Genomic DNA, 18473 nt, shown 5'->3' on the forward strand with positions numbered 1-18473 from the left:
AAAAATAGCATTCAATTCGCCCTAAATAATATCCAATATTATTTATTTTAAATAGTAGGAGTAATTAGGTGCATAGTAGGATTAATAATAGAATTAATTAAGTGTATTGTTTATTAGAGGTGCTTTAAGAAGCAAATTCCAAACTTTTTAAGAGGCACGAAATATGTAGACAAAGTTGTTGCTTCAATGACACAGCCAAACCTCACTCTTTCTCCGGAAGACAAATAGCTAAGATATATATCTGAAAACTAACTCTACCAGTAAATGCACTTGTACCGAAATTCTTAATTTTTAAAATGTAAACAGTGACATTATAAAGAAAATTCTAATGAGTAAAGTAATGTGAAATAAGTATAAATTGTGAAGAATTTGAAGATTTTGCTGTTGCGTGCAAAAATGAAAGTAAAAAGTGGACGTTAGTAATAGTTAGCGAAAAAAGGAAAGAAGAATAGAGAGTTAAACTCCATATTATACCTTCGACATATTTGCTATTTTGCTTTAGCATATACAGCATTATATATAACATTACAGCATGATAGTCAATATCATGCTGTAATGTCTAGAATCCAGCCCTTTTTGTTATCTCGTTCTTACCATATGTACGTTGTTTAAAATTCTACTTGTTTTGGTTCACTATTTCTTGTAAATGTGTTTCCTTAAATTTTGGACACTAGTTACATTTGCATAATTGAGATAAGATCTATCAGACAAAATCTATAAATCATTAAAATTTAGTTTTTAAAGGTGAAAGATGAGTTATGTAACAATAAAAATTTCATTTATAAGCCTTAGCCATTAAAAAAAGACAAAAGGTAGAAATAGAAAGGACTAACCTTTTGCGGTTTTGATTCTAAAGATTGAATTAAAAGAAATAAAATGCCTTTTAAAAACAAAGTTCTCATAACTCGAATGTATGCTTAGTTTTGATTAAATGTAGAAATATATTTAAGTTTACATTAACAAGTGAATATTTCGTTTAAAAATAACTTATTAACTTTTGAGGATATGTTTTTAAAAAATGCATTGTTAAAAATTAAAATAAGGAAGAATAAAATTGGGTCTATTTGTTTTAATTTGTTATGGTCAACAGTTTCTTTCATATTTTATTTCGATTGTTGCAACACTCCATTTTTATTTTTTTAAAGAAAAATTCTTATAACCAATTCAAATGCAATAAATTATGAAAATAAACAAATGTAACCTTTTTTTTATTCAGTAAGTAAAGATTCTCAAGCGTTTTCTACCACCTTTTCCAGCACCTTTGAAATTGGAATTTCAACCTGGAGCACTAAATTTCAAAAAAAGAATATATTTCCCAGCAATGAAGCTTTTTTTTTCTTTTTTAATTCTGAATTGTATGTTAAGGAGGATTGACTCCATACAAAGCACACTATAAAAAATTTGGGATCAAATTACGGTAAAATGCACTGGAACTCAGAGTACTGGTATTTTATACCATAAAGTCGTATTTTTACTGGAACACGTTACGGAACAAAAAATCTGATATAGCGTAATTTTTACAAAAATTATTACCGTAAAACCACTGAATCACTTCAATTAAAAAAATATTACTGAAACAATTACGGTATAATACTTTATGGTAAAAATGAATTTTACGGTAAAATGTTATTTACGGGCAATGCACCCAAATTGTCATTACTTTATTCCGGTATTTGATCTGGAATTTTTTACAGTGTACTTTTGTCATTTAAGCCTGCATGACAATAAGTTTCACCGTTTAAATATTTTTGAGTTGTATGTCGTTCGCTGAGGAAAAACACGCATGAGAAATAATAGTAATAGTAATAGAGCCGCGGTGGCTTAGGTGATAGAGCGCTCGTCTTCCAAAGAGGTGAACCGGGTTCGAATCCCAACGATGACTGGTTGATACGAATTCCGCACCGAACACTACTGACGTAAAATATCCTCAGTAGTAGACGGATCAAGGGCTAGAGTACCCTTGCCCTCAGGCTAACTGTGGGTGGTTTTAGTGGTTTTCACCTACATGTAACGCAAATGCAGGTTAGTTCCATCAAAAAGTCCGCATCAGAGGCAAATTTCTCCTAATAATTGATACAGGAGTTTCGTCTTCTGAATTGGGTTCAAAATTACAAGGCTACGAAGTTGAATATTAGTAATCGTAAACCGAAAATTGAGTCAGCTGTTTAACTATGGTTATAAAATAATAATGATAATAAAAACGTGTGGAAATAAATTCAGGTGATCTACTTCATATCCACAATTTAAGATTTTATGAAGTTTACATTGTTAAATTTTTATACGTTTTTACTTGGTTTTGTGACAGAGAAATTTAATAAGAAGTATTTGAATGTTATGATTTGCACAATTACGTTATACAGTCAAACCTCGATATCTCGAACTTGAAGGGAGAGGAGAAAAAATTCGAGATATCGAAAATTTGAATTATCGAAAATCGCATGTTATCGATGTTAGAATAAAAAAAAATGCTCTTTACATACCTTATTTATTCTATATTTATTCTAAAAACACTTTTTACACTTAAAAAGATTCAATTGTTTGCTTTAGAGATGTGTAAGAAAGTTTGTCTATAACGCTTTCTAAGTGGACTATAGCTTTAAATGTCTCCTCCGACACATTCAGCTGTCTCTCAATAAATCTCCTTATAGTGTCTACAGCAGAAAGTGCTTGTTTGAGAATTGTTTACGATTANTCCCAGCGATGACTGGTTGATACGAATTCCGCACCGACCACAGTGCTGACGTAAAATATCCTCAGTAGTAGACGGATCATGGGCTAGGATACCCTTGCCCTCAGGCTAACTGTGGGTGGTTTTACTGGTTTTCACCTACATGTAACGCAAATGCAGGTTAGTTCTATCAAAAAGTCCGCCTCAAAGGCAAATTTCTCCTAATAATTGATACAGGAGTTTCGTCTTCTGGATTGGGTTCAAAATTACAAGGCTATGGAGTTGAATATTAGTAATTGTAAACCGAAAATTGGGTCAGCTGTTTAACTTTGGTTATAAAATAATAATGATAGTAAAAACGTGTGGAAATAAATACAGGGGATCTACTTCATATCCACAATTTAAGATTTTATGAAGTTTACATTGTTACATTTTTATACGTTTCTACTTGGTTTTGTGACAGAGAAATTTAATAAGAAGTATTTGAATGTTATGATTTGTACAATTACGTTATACAGTCAAACCTCGATATCTCGAACTTGAAGGGAGAGGAGAAAAAATTCGAGATATCGAAAATTCGAATTATCGAAAATCGCATGTTATCGATGTTAGAATAAAGAAAAATGCTCTTTACATACCTTATTTTTCCATATTTATTCTAAAAACACTTTTTACACTTAAAAAGATTCAATTGTTTGCTTTAGAGATGTGTAAGAAAGTTTGTCTATAACACTTTCTAGGTGGACTATAGCTTTAAATATCTCCTCTGATAATAAATCTCCTTATAGTGTTTATATCATATAGTGTTATAGTGTTATAGTATATTATCTCCTTATAGTATACAGCAGAAAGTGCTTGTTTGAGAATTGGTTACGATTATGAGAATTAGTTTTCGGTTCTTAAAAATTTTTTTGGAATATTTTTTTTATTTTCTGAAAAAAATCTACACTATTTATGGAAAAAAAATTCAAGTTATCGAGGGATTAGAAAAAAAAAATCGAGTAATCAAGGTTTTTTTAACATTGAGTGTATATGAAATTTGAAGGGAGTTTTTTTTTTTTTCGAGATATCGAAAAATTCGTGAAATCGAGGTTCGAGTTAGCGAGGTTCGACTGTATATCTGACTGAATTTTAACTAGGTGCAACTGAATATCTTGCTGCGTATTTTGTTTAGTAGCGCCTTATGTGGTGAATTGTGTTTCGCATAAATGTATGTTTGCGAAAGGATTTTTACACCGTCTAGCTGACAAGAAGTTAACTAAGTTATTTTTTAATTTCAAAATTTAAAATATAGTGCAGCAAAAACTTTTTAAATTTTAAACATGTTCTACTTTACCACCACAGAGTACTGGGGGTAATTTTGCAAAGAGAAGTGAGAACCTCTGGAATTAAGCAATGTGAAGTAGTCGACCGTTTTTTCCCCCTGCAAAATTTAAAGATAGTTTCAATATTTTATAATATTGTTTGTTTTTAAAATATTGAAAAAAGTGAAAAAGCGTGTTAATATGTATTTTAAAATATAATTTTAATCTTATCGACATTAAAAACGTTTTATAATTCTATTTTAGTTTGCTCATTGTAAAAGTACTATAATGTATTTAAAGGCATTTATTCTAAAGTAAATTTCAAGCACAGCGACCTTCATTTTTATAGAAAGTATTACCCAAATTAACAACATTTAGCCATATAGTTTTTTTCTTCATATTTTTATTTATTTATTTTGTAAATTATTCCGGTAAATATGATTTATTTCCTAAATTGGAGACATAGGAATCAATTAATCAGCTTAAGAACACATTTTCTTCTAAAAATTCAGATTTCTGTTTAAGGGTAAGAGGATAAAGTTTTATTTTTATCGAATATTTTGTCATCAATTGGGGATAATTTTTTTTAAAGTGGTGGTAGGGTTAATTCAAACTGGAAAAATGGTCTACATCTCAAACTGAAATGACTGTTATGTTATTATCATGATACTTATGATCATAATGCATGATATGGCTGTTGCATTCAGTATATTGCAATACTGTTTTGATATTTCATTTAATTTATTACAATTCTGTTCTGAGATTTCATCAAATTAACTATAAAAATGTTACTATATTTTATCTAATAAATTACAGTATTGTTCAAATAGCTTAATTTAATAAATTTGTTGTTTAATCATCATGTTTCATTAAATCAATTACAATATTGTTATGATATTCCATTTAATAAATTATATTATTATGATATTTTATTTACTCAATCACAAAAAAGTTATGATTCTTCAAACCTAATACGATATTGTTATGATATTTCATGAAATAAATCACAATATAGTTATGATATTCCCTTTAATCAATTACATTATTGTAATATTTTACCTAACACAAGGTTATGATATTACATTCAATCTCTTACGATATTGTTATGATAATTCATTCAATTAATAACAACATTGTTATATATTTCATTTACTCAATTACATTATTGTGATAATCCTCCATTTTTTTTTTCAAATTTGCTTTTATTTTTAATCAAATAAATTACAATTGATTTGACATTTCATTCAAATAATCACAATGATCTTTGATATGTCATAAACTTTGATATTTCATTAAATCCAGCTGATTGACGGAAGCGACTAATAATAAATATAATAAATATTCCCTAATAATAATCTGGTGTATATATATGTTACCGTTAAAGTGTTTTATTCAATTATTTCTTAAAATAACTAGGAATTTTATAAAATAACTAGACAAGTCAGTTAAAGTATAGATTAAAAATTTCGTACTTTACCTAGTAATTCTATGAAATAACTAACTGCAGAACGTTAAAATAAACAATTTCAAAGCTATTTTATAAATTAATTGACCATAAATAGCTAAAATGTCTCGAAAAATACACTTAATACCTATTGCGGCGGATTAACTGATAAAAAATTAGGAAAAGCAGATGATATAATTTTTTTTTTGCTCGTAATGCTCATATTACTAACTACGTCTGAAAGCAACGGAATGAATCGTACACACACGTCATTGCAAAGCAGGTATAAACTGTTCAAAACTGACTAAAAGCATCTAGAACCGTTTCAAGAACTTTCATACTTTAACGATCAAGTAATCGTTATTCTATAGAATACCTAGTTAAATGGTAGAAATCAATAATTTTATATACTTTAACTGGCTTGTCTAGTTATTCTATGAAATACATAGTTATTCTATGAAATAAATAGTTATTTTTTGAAATACATAGTTATTCTATGAAATAACGGATTTCCCACTTTAACAGTAACATATGCTCTATAAGTAAGTTCGTAGCATGCTACATATTTGCTCGGGAACAAAATAACTATGCATGAGCATTAAGCATAAGTCAACATTATAGAAACATTCAATTCTCATTGTGCAATTACTAAGTATAGTCTTCTAGAAATACTTCGAATTACTGAATTTCAAGACAACAATGATGTGGGTGTACAGTAAAGTACCTCTTAATGTAAAGATTAAATAAAATTTCACTGTCCGTTTCGCGTGGGTGAATAGCAGAATAATTGCCTTGCTGATTTATTTATGGCCTTTACATCCTACGTATTAAATTAAATAAATCACCGCCCGCCGATAAGACGCATAACTAAGTGCCATTAGCATTGTAATTTGCATGCTTACCACCACAAATTATGTCAGAATGTGTGAGTAGAATGAGATGTCTCGCTGAGTTACCGGATGTGAACAAAATGAACTGTTTGAACCGGCTCTGTTTAAAAGCCGTTATGAATCAGTTCTTAGTTAGCGTAGTTATATGGGAATTAGATTTGTATCGTTCGAGAAAGTAAAAATTTAAAATGAAATGGAGAATGAACGGTGGAATCTTGTAGTTCTATTACTTGAGTTGTTTTTATTTGGTACTAATGGAAACGAAGAACTCGCAAATATTGCTATTTTTTTTAATATTTGTTTTGTTTTTACTACGCATTGTCTATTATTTGCTCGATATGTTTTAAAGTAACAGCATTGCTTGTTTAAATTTACGATGACAAAAAAACAGGAATAAAACAGTTATTTAATGATAAATGCACCATTTATCATACCAGCTCGATATTATTGCTTAAGCACTACTTGCTTGATGATAGGTAGGCCGCGATATACCAATCTCGTGTAAATCAGACTAGTGTGCTGACTTTTCATGAATTATTTCTTTTCTACGAAATATTAAATGTTTAATTCCTTGTAGAAATAGGAACAATCTTTTCTATGTCTTCCATATGAAAGATTGTTGTGATCGATTTGAATGACTTTAATAGTTTCCTTACTAACTATTTACGTAAATTGTTAGCTATTTATGTAAATTGAAAGTTAACTATTTATGTAAATTGAAAGTTAACTATTTATGTAAATTGATTAATTATTGCTTTCTAATTATATTATTGCTTTTTTCTGTTTAATCATCGTCGATTATTCTTTTCTTTTTCCTAATTATTGTTATATTACAACAGTTTTTTTTTCTTTTTAGGAAATATGCGCTCGTCCTCGTTTTATATCCGAAAACACCTCTCGTTTCGACATCGAGCAAGGAGAATTAGGTAGATAAAATTTATTTTTCTAATATATATACATTATGTACATATATACATGCATATATCGATAACATATACATACCTGCCAACTTTTAATCCCTTCCAATATGATTTTCCCAATTGGTATTAAAATGGGAATGAAATTTCAATTTTAATCAAACAAATTTGTTGTATTTGAAAAAGCTTAAGCTGACAACTATGATAGTAACGCATATTACTATAAATACTTAGTTTTCTTGGGAATAGTGGTGATCAAAATCGTTTGAAAATTAAGTTTACTAAAGAAAAAATAGTATATATTTACTACCACTTTAAATATAAAAATAAAATTTTACGCCAAATGCATAAAAGTTGACAGGTATACATATATCCATGTAGTATTTGATATCGATGAATGCTTTAAATGAGTCATAAGTGTGGTGCCATGTGCTTGTAGTGGTAAACATGCATATATCTTTGGTTCTTTGAGAAGCGCCACCTTCATTTTGTAATGCGTCAGGTGAACTGGAAAAGCCTGTTGTATATACCATAAGTCAGGAATTTTTTAGGCTTATTGCAATAGGACTAAAAACTTTTGGGCTAATTAAAAAATATATTAGTCACAGCTCAGTTACCTTTATTTATTTCAGGGCGTTTGTAATGAACTGAGAGTAGTGAGAACAGGCTCACTGCAAGCCTAGTGTAAATGTTTGAGTAATTTTACGAGCATTTTATGATAAGCCTAAGGGCAACTGGGTGGATTGTAATTGGCCTGAAAAATATCAGGATATCTAGACAATGCTAAAGATATGTTCAATCAGCCTGACGTACTGCTAAACACCTGAGACAAGTACAAAGAGCCCGATTTTCCAATTTCCTTACGCCATAAATATTTTATTTAATAATTAATGTAAGTAGTATAGTACTTTATATTTATTAGATTTAGTTTAATATTTGAGAAATAGTCTACATAAACTAGAAGCATATAACCAGATTGTTTCAATTGAATATTTTGTTGATTAGCAACAAAATGTTCTAATTTTATTATAAATTATATAATAAGTATCCATTTTATTCTTTGTTTTTTTTTAAATATAATTTATTAAATTGAGTTTTAAAAGAATTCTGACAATTGCAGATCGTATTNTGCTTTAAATGAGTCATAAGTGTGGTGCCATGTGCTTGTAGTGGTAAACATGCATATATCTTTGGCTCTTTGAGAAAAAGCCTGTTGTATATACCATTAAGTCAGGAATTTTTTAGGCTTATTGCGATAAGACTGAAAACTTTTGGGCTAATTAAAAAAGTATATTAGTCACAGCTCAGTTACCTTTATTTATTTTAGGGCGTTTGTAATGAACTGAGAGTAGTGAGAACAGGTTCACTGCAAGCCTAGTGTAAATGTTTGAGTAATTTTACGAGCATTTTATGATAAGCCTAAGGGCAACTGGGTGGATTGTAATTGGCCTGAAAAATATCAGGATATCTAGACAATGCTAAAGATATGTTCAATCAGCCTGACGTACTGCTAAACACCTGAGACAAGTACAAAGAGCCCGATTTTCCAATTTCCTTACGCCATAAATATTTTATTTAATAATTAATGTAAGTAGTATAGTACTTTATATTTATTAGATTTAGTTTAATATTTGAGAAATAGTCTACATAAACTAGAAGCATATAACCAGATTGTTTCAATTGAATATTTTGTTGATTAGCAACAAAATGTTCTAATTTTATTATAAGTTATATAATAAGTATCCGTTTTATTCTTTGTTTTCTTAAATATAATTTATTAAATTGAGTTTCAAAAGAATTCTGACAATTACAGATCGCATTAAAATTTTCGTTTTATCATGATAAATAAAATATTACTTAGATTTAAAAAAATAACTGCAATAGTTTTTTTTTCTTCCTGAAAATCTTTAATTCCTACATGAATATGGAATCTAAAAACCACTCTTTTTTTTTTTAATTTTTGAAACTTGCCAGGAAACTTATCAAACAACTTCTAATATTTTGATTGTTAGAAATAGAAATTTATTGGAAAATTCTTTCAGTTAGCTCTTCAATATTATATTACATTAGCGAGACAGTTAATGGAAAAATTACCTAAATTCCTTTACAAGGAATAAGGTGTTTTCGAGGTTGTTTTAGGGTTGACAGGCGTACAAAAACACATCTGAGGTAGAAAATGAGGTTATGTATAGCACCAAAAATAGCTTCATCAATAAACCTCAATTTAAAATCCTTTTCGCCTCATAAAATCAACTTCACATTTTTAGTTGAGTTACTCAGCAATACTTTTAGTTGAGATCAGATAGAATTATTCACACCTCAGATGTACTTATTTCCTTGAAGTGTAAAAAAATAAAATGTGCACCTAAAAAACAACCTTCCTAAGATTATTGCTCAAAGATAGATTTCCATCAACCTCAAAACAACCTCAAGTGTGACTAAAACAACTTGATACACTTTGGGGGTTGAGCTTGTTTTTTGAAGTAAAATAAACTTCAAGCAATAAATAAAAAAACAATAAAAACTTTAATAAACCTTAACACCTCGTAGCTATCTCAAAGCAAACCTCAAAAACATCTTAAATTTATGTAAGGGTTAGGTTACAATTATTTAAAAATTGATAAACAATCAACTGTAAATTAAATTTTTTTCAATAATTAACAGAAAAATTGGGAAAAAATAATTTTGGTTGCTTATGTATTCATGATAGAATTTCACTTAAAAAGCAATGACCTAATTACCAAAAAAATAAATAAACAAATAAAAATAAGAGTGCTGACCCTAACGGCAAGATAATTCGAAATGTAACGAATTCTTTTGTATGTTAAGCATGCTCAGCCATTTAACATTTCACAAGTTAATACAAAATGTTGCTCCAGACTGATATTATCGAACTCGAACTGAGATAAGGATCGTTACCATTCATTTAGCGAATGCTATCAGTCTTGGGACGTTAAACTTTCGTTGATTTTTAAGGTCCACTGAGCAGACCAATTGACTACATTAAACTCCAATTGACTGTCAGTTGACTTCCTGGTCTTAAAGGGGAAAAACTCCTGTTGAGTATGGTCATCAACTTTCAGTTATAAAGATATATTGTAACAGAGTTTTGTCTGAAAAGGTCGGGTTAATATGTTTTCCTTTTCAACCTTTGCACCCTCTTCTGCAGTTTGATAGAGATGAGAAACACGAGAAAAGGATGTCTCACAGTGTAACTGATAAAAAAGAAGAAAAGGAAGAAATTTATATTTTTTTTAGGGTACATATTTATAGGTACAAATTTTTTTTATTGAGATAATCTGTTTTTACGTAACGCAAGACTAGATAAATTAGATTGTAAAATTGAATTTTCGAATTTTAGTTACTTTTCTTTAAAAATTAATTGAATAAAAGTTACTAAAATCTTAAAGTTGAGTAAAAGAATAAGGAAGGAAAAAAATTAGTTATTTATAGGAATAAAATTAGTTTGTTGCGATAAACTGTTTTTTCTTCTTCATAAAATAACCCTGGTTAAATTAGATTGCAAACTCAATTTAAGAATTTTATAAATTTTTTTTTCAAAAATTATTTGAAAAAAGTTATTAAAATTAAGTGAAATAAAAAAAGAAGAAATCTGGATTTCTTTTTAGAAGCCAAAGCTAAGGAATTTTTTTGAGGGACAAAATTAGTTTATTGAGATAAACTGTTTTTACATAGCGCAAGCCTGGGTAAGTTTGATTGTAAAACTCAAATTTAGAATTTTAGTAACTTTTCTGCAAATACTAATAGCCAATGACAAGATATATATAATCTGATAACTCTCAGCTTAAGCAATATTTTTTTAAAAGGATCAGATGCGCAGATGTTTCGATAACATGCAGGGGAAAAATCGGATAAAATTACCTTACTGAATGGTAATGGCATTTCTGGTAAAAAAATACCATAATTCTGGTTACTAAAACCAAAATATATGGTGTTTAAACCACGTATTTTGGTATTTTTGTCATTTCATATATCAGCGCGGTTTAATGGAAATTCTTGTTTTAAAAACTCTATTACTTATTTTACTACACATTTAGAAAAAATATAAAACTGAATAGTAAATTTAAGTAAATAAATAATTTTTATGCTATGCTCTAGTGTATCAGAATAAAATTACCTAATTTTACCAAAATCATTACCAAACCACTTTGATAAAAACCGAGCATTTTGGGGTTCCCAAAGAGCCAGAAACACACAAATTCTACCATATTCTGATAGCTTTGACTATAATTATTTTTGTGTACAATCTATATTTCCAAATTATTCACTTTACGAGTGATAAAGTACTTAAATTTACAAATAAGCTTAATATATTATTTTGCGAATTTTCTTTATTACTAAATTATGATATATTACCTACCTTTTGCTAAAACTTCGTTCCATATGTTTCTGGAATTCCTAGTGTATGATAAAACTTGCTAAATTATAGCTGTATATATATTTATTAGCTAAGAAGCCAAAGAAAGTAAAAATTTGTATATTCTCGTTCCTCGCATGAAACAGATCCCATTTTATCCTTCCCTATCGTATATTTTATTAAATCTCATCGAGTATCATATAGTACCAATTTTATTACCGTACTTATTTTATAAAATAATTACAATTTTCAAAATGTTTACCAATCAAACCAAATGTTACCAATCAAAATGTTTAAATTTTTTTTTTATTTAATTACCAGCAATTTGTTTCATTATTTCTCTCTAGTTATTATCTAGTCGTCTAGTTATTGTATCTAGTCGTACAGGGTGAAAGAAAAGTATTACTACTGTACTGGGTAAAAAGTAATCGGTAGTGGTTACTACTGCGAAATTATGCGCAAAACTGAAAAGAAAAAAAACATATGCTGACACAGTTAACAAAGCTAAAGTAATTTCATTTTTTCTTAACAAAAATAATTATTATTTGTTGCCCTTCTCGTTGAATTTACTTTATTATACTAAGCAAGTCATATTTTTAGAAATTCATTCCATCAAAATAATGATTAATTTTATTCACTATCACTTAGCATAATGTTACTGTTTGCAGCCAACTCTTGCTTGTCAAATTTTATCACAATCAAGCCTATGGAAAAGACCGTAAAAAACATATTTCGATAATACTCAAGGTACGCATATTGGTACATAAATACGCTCATTTAGCACCTATTAAATTTTATTCGCATAGTACCAGTAATATCTTATACCAAAATTAAAAAGACCTCATTGGCCTCAATAATAGTAGGAATAATATTTTACAGTTTTTCTTAGCGAATAAGTAGCAACTGTTCCTCTAAATGAACTATTACCATTTCTCTATAAATTTTACCTTTTAATAAACAAATTATCTTTTTTTATTTCTATTACCATTGATTTTAAATTATTTTGTCTTATTACGTTTCATAAGCGTAAGTATGAACAAAATAAACTCGTGGCTTCAGATAACTTCAGAAATACTGATTCGGTGACGTAGTCCCGGCATTGATTATTTAGCTTAAGACATCTTCTAAAGTTTCATTAATGGCAGTAGTTGGTAACGTTGAGAAAAAATTGTTGTTCGAAAATTTCTCCCAAATGATCTAATTTAAATTTTTAAACCATTTTTAGTATTAGGGGTCGAAATTGCCCTTTGCACTTACTTTAGTGCCCAAATTTCAGGAAGCTGGCACAAACGGTTCTGGATTTATAAGAGAGACACACACTCAAACTTTTCCTTTCATAGATTTGTACATTAAAACTAATTTTATTTTAAAAAAATCTATGAAAAGCGCGAGTATACCTGGCCTGATTATTCATTTCCACATTTTAACCCCACTAAGAACTTTAAAAATTTTAATTTTTTTATTATATTCCATAAAAAAATTTTGAACTATATAGTTAGTTTGTTATTTTGATTGATTGTTTTTAACCTTTTTTTTCGCAGTATTTAATAACTATGAAATTTTCAGCTCTTCAATTTATTTGAAATTTCGTGTTAGTACTACTAATCTTTAGTAATTTTAATTATCGTGATACAGACTTCTTAAAGAATTTTTTTATTTATTTTAGAGTACTGTATAATTTATTTTATGTTATAAAAACTTCATTTGCTTCCAAAAACACGAAAATGGTAAAAGACAACCTATTTCGAGTGCTCAAAAATAGGATGCCATTCTTAAGACTCGCCCCAGACATGAAGAAGGAAATTTGTAACAGATAACCTAGAGTCATCAGCGGATAATTGAAAAATAAATGTAAGCTGAAAAACAAAACTAGAAAAACTATAGTCTGTCTAAGCTAAGAACTCGTCCCGCCACAAAGTGTGAGGCCGTCTGGTACTATGGAAGCAAGAATGGTGCATTTTAGGGAGGGTGGCTTCACTCTAGGACTAACACAATAGACCGAAGAAAGAGATTCCCTTTCTTCCGCCGATCCGAGCCAAAACCACTCCAAAACAGTAATAAACCCCGCATCCCTACTTGAAATAGTCATACCTCGTTACCATAGTCACCGCCACAGGTCCAGACGAATGTCTGGGGGAGTTCTTATTTTAGATGAACTACAACATTATTTGAAGTTTTTATTTCATCAAGTAGTCCACTTATCGTCAAGTTTTCCACTTGAGTTTCTTGGACTTATTCATCGAAAGTTATATAATTTGTTTTAAGATTATTAACGTGTTATAAGATTCATTAACTTAGAATTAATTCCCTTTAATTAAATCAGGAGACTACAGTCTCGTGGCAGCTGTTTCTTGCCTAACCATGACACCACGGTTCCTGGAAAGAGTCGTTCCTCCTGACCAAAGCTTCCACCAAGCATACTGCGGCATCTTCAGATTCCGTTTCTGGAGATTCGGTGATTGGGTGGAGATTATAGTGGACGACAGACTACCCACATCCAAAGGACGTCCACTTTTTCTGAGATCCACTGATCCCACCGAGTTCTGGCCGGCTCTTCTGGAAAAAGCTTATGCCAAGTAATATTGAAATTTTAATTCATTCAGATGTTGATGAAATTTGCTACACATGCAATGAAAGGTATAATAAAATATGAAGTAAAACGGGTGTTTCTGTTGTGGTTCTATTATGATTAGGGAATTTTTTTAGCCATTGAAAAAAAAAACACACTGCACAATACCCTACTGAATCAAACGCCTTTTTTTGAACTTTTCATAATCTTGTTGGAAAAATTAATAAGTGACACATTCGAATTACCTTCTTACTAAAATGCTAATTTAATTTAAATTGAGTTTTTGTATATAGCAAAATTGTTTATATATAGCAAAAGTTGATCATAATTAGAACACTTACCTTACAGTTGCATTGTTTTTCAATTCCTTCTATTAGTTCACACCCTAGTTATATATTGTTCCTTATATCTCCTTAAATTGTTCCTTATATCTTGTTCAAATACATTTTTTAAGCTTCTGGTGTAACACTTGATGTTAATACAGCTTTTTCAAATATTATCTCATTAATTAAATGTAATTAATTAATTTCAGAGAAAAATTTCTCTTATATTAGGTATTTAGCAGTAAAAAGTAACTAAAATAAAAAATTTTTTTGTTTACCTAAGTAGGAATTGACTTAATTTTAAAATGTCATCACAAAGATAATATACTATCACATATAAAATCAACGTAAGGAAATATAAGATAAATGAATAATAACACTGGGGAACCATCTTTTTCTTCTACTGCAAGAGATTTTTTTATCGGATCTTTAAGATACTTTTGTATCATTGGTTTCAAATCTTCAATCAGTTTCTCTCTCCAAGCTGCAGTTTTTTTCAAAAATTATATTTTTAGTTAATTTTTTGTCGAAATGTAGCCGCATGAAAACTTTATATTATAATAGATCATATAAATGTTGTAACAAACTTCTAGAGGAGTTAAGGCACATCATCAAGATTAAATTCGCATAGAAACCCATGTCCGGTAACGATGCCAGGAGTCCTACCCTATTATGAACTATTTTTAATATGTTTCTGAACAGGTCATTGTAAAGAAGTTCCTCTAGCCTAAAACTGTAACAGTAACCGGCATGAGTTCGTATGCCGTTTTAATCCAGATGATCCTCCTTAACTCCCCTAGAAATTTATAGGACCATTCATACGACCCCCTTTTTATGCATTGAACGTTTTTAATTTTTGCACATTTCGACAAAAAATGTCATTTTAAAAATATTCTGTAGCCTTAGGAGCAAAGCTTAATTTCGTACTTGAAATCCCCACACCCGAATTAGGCAATATCAAGTATTTTTTTTTACATAAATGCAACATAAAATTTGTTTGCCAACGTTATTTTTTTGAAAATAATAGCTGCAGCCCATTTTCTTTATTTCGTTTTGTAACAAATAAAAAGAGAATTGCGTCATCATTCTCTAATGGAATTCGATTTCTGCCTCTCACATCAGTTTTTTGTGTTTACCGTTCATAAAAACTTCAAAAATATGAATATTTTAAAGACATTAATGAAATTAATAACTGCATTTAAACGAAAGATTACAAGGATTTTACTTAATTGCCTGTAATGGCAACAATTTTCATTCACACTTCGGCGTTTTCATTGTCACCCTTAGATTAGATGTATAATATCGAGAGGAAGATAGTCATCAAAATAATAACATCGAATAAAATCTATAACTTTTACGTTGGAAATAAAATACCACCGAATCGAAAAATCTGGAAGTTTTATTTGAAGCAAGGGTATTATAAATCTACATAGAAAAGGATACTAGGAGTCACAATGATATACTATTTTAAATATCAGTTAGCGAAGAATTGCATGGAAATAAAACTGTATGGTTTGCTGCACTCAACTTAAAAAACTAACACTTTATTCATACCAATTTTTAAAATGTATTGCAAAGTTCATCAGTAAGTTGCCACTGCAGACTAAGAAATTCAAAATAGGTGACCTTTGCAGCAATTACGAGATGCAGCCTAAAGACAAAATTAAAATCCTTCCTACACTTTAATTTGGAATGCGCAGCAGAACATCATTTATAGTTTTACTGAGACAGCAGAACTATCTGTTAATACGGTTTGTAACTAATTTTTAAACTTGGTGTGAAAAAAAATCTCCTTTCCTAAACAGAACACAGTAAACCGTACATTTCTATCTTCATTCATATTTGTCAATCGATTTGAAACGTCAGTCATTTTAGGGCTTTCTGAAAATCGTGTTTATAGCTATCATACTGTTTTGTACTGTAGTATTGTCAAACATTTGTAAATACCTGTCTTTTTTGTTATTAAGGTTTTACTCAGGCTATTCAAATTTGCTTGTTGGAAGAACAGCTCAAGTTCTGCAAGATTTAACTGGTGGTGTGGCACAGAATTTTCGAATGTCAGAACATGATCCACACGTCATGTTCCAAACGGTCAACAGTTGTATCTCTCGGTCAACCTTACTCGCAGCTAGTATTCATACGGTAAGATAAAAGCAAACCTCTTTTCTTATCAAATGATGTATAAAAATTTTCATCTTCATCTTTACTTTTCGCACAATTAAGGAAATAATTGGATGGAGGGTGATACTTCAGAAAAATTCAGGTTTAATTGGAACGTTCTTATTTTAGTCTTACACTGCAGAAAGTTTTGGTGTATAGTTGCCATTTTTGGCATTAAGGTAAACTAAATACATTTTTTAAGTACAAAACTGTAGTTATCGTGCAAAATTTTATATAAAACTAAGAAAGTAACAGTTGTTTTTGAAAGAATTAGTGTAAATATATTATTAAAAATGTGCTTATTTTATAAATGAAATTGTTTCACACCAAAGCCATAAATTGATTCTAATTGAAAGCATGAAAATATATATTGTCAGTAAACAAACCAACAAAAATAAATAAATAAATTAATTAATGGTAAAAAGTGAACAGTGAAAAAGTAAATAAAAAATGTGACTGCGTGCACTGCAAAATAACTTAAGTTTACCTCAACATTGAGAATGGTGGCAACTATGCACCAATTGTTTTTACAGTGTGTTTAAACAACATTTATTTATACAACTTTTATTAGTTTTGATAAATCGTTTAAGTTCTAAGATGTTAATGGATGATGGATCCAAATGACACTTTCGAAGTTTTTGGAGAGAAAAAAAGGATTCAAGTGCATTTGGCAATAAGCAATCGATGAGTAATCTTAAAATACCAGTCTTCTGGAGGCGAAATAAAACGTTAAGAACGTTAAATGAGTGGTATGGAAACCTGCGAATAAAATAAATATGAAATCAAGGCCCAGTTTTTATTACCTACGGACAGCGTATAAACATTAAATGTTATTTACTTAAAATCATTAAAATGCCACTTGGATCATTCATCTACTCATGTTTTCAAATTTGAATTCAAGGAAAGAAACAAGTTTTTTCGGGTGCTCCTCAGTTTTCATTCAATGAGTAATAGTTTTTTGTAGAAATCAAGGAGCTTGTGTCTTTAAAAATCCATCCAAAAAATTGAGCAGCAACGCTTTCATGAGAGCAATCAAATTTTGAAACACGTCTCATATCGCAATGAGTTAATCTCATAAGATAATTTCTTTATATGAGAATATCAAATGTCTCTTCGCATCAAAAATTTCAAATACGGTAAGAAGATAATTTTATGAAATAATTTCTGGTATGACAATATCAAGGGCGTTTGGGTTTATGGAGTTTAGCAACATCTAAATCAACTATAGAAAGATTAAATCCACGGTTAGCCGGGAGGAATTTAAGTTCAGAGTTTAAAAAAGAAGAGTCAGAGAAAAGGTTAACCTTTCTTGCTCTTACTTTCTTCATTTTAAGTTCAGTGCTGAATATCAATGCAAGTAACGAATAGTTTCCTGATCGTTATCAGTAGAATTTAACACCATAAAAAAGCCAAAAGAAATTTATCTGTTGTACAAAATCAGCTTCAATCACTTCGTGACCACCATTAGCATAATGTATGACACCACTTTATCATTAATCGAAATTTCGATCACTCTTCGAGTATCTAGAGTGCTTACATTTCAGCTCATGTCGGATGCCCATTTAGCTAGCAATTGTTTCTTAAATGAAGAATGTAAACTTTTGTCTTTGTACCACTAATCTGAGTTTAGATCACTTTCTAACATGAACAAACTAGCCATCACAAAGCTAAAAGAAAAAAATCTATAAAATAAAGAAATTAAAAACTGTATTTTTTATAGAAGAAAACAAAAACAAAAAAATTACTTTATTTTTGTCGAACTTAAACGAAAGGAGTGATTTCGTCTTAGACTTTATCACCATTAAAAATTCCTCAAGCCT

The 18473-nt window shown here is 29.5% G+C and overlaps 1 protein-coding gene across 2 annotated transcripts in view; it reads left to right on the forward strand.

The window, feature by feature from the left end:
• The window catches only part of LOC107438379 (calpain-9), an 83329-nt gene that overhangs the window by 41212 nt on the left and 23644 nt on the right, over positions 1-18473 (forward strand). For both annotated transcript variants that reach the window (XM_021146964.3, XM_071178497.1), the window contains exons 3-5: positions 7163-7232; positions 13925-14177; positions 16461-16635. In XM_021146964.3, the coding sequence (XP_021002623.1) occupies positions 7163-7232; positions 13925-14177; positions 16461-16635 (498 nt within the window). The remainder of the gene's footprint in view (positions 1-7162; positions 7233-13924; positions 14178-16460; positions 16636-18473) is intronic.

Source organism: Parasteatoda tepidariorum, chromosome 3 (genome assembly GCF_043381705.1).
Source record: "Parasteatoda tepidariorum isolate YZ-2023 chromosome 3, CAS_Ptep_4.0, whole genome shotgun sequence".
Classification (NCBI taxonomy): domain Eukaryota; kingdom Metazoa; phylum Arthropoda; class Arachnida; order Araneae; family Theridiidae; genus Parasteatoda; species Parasteatoda tepidariorum.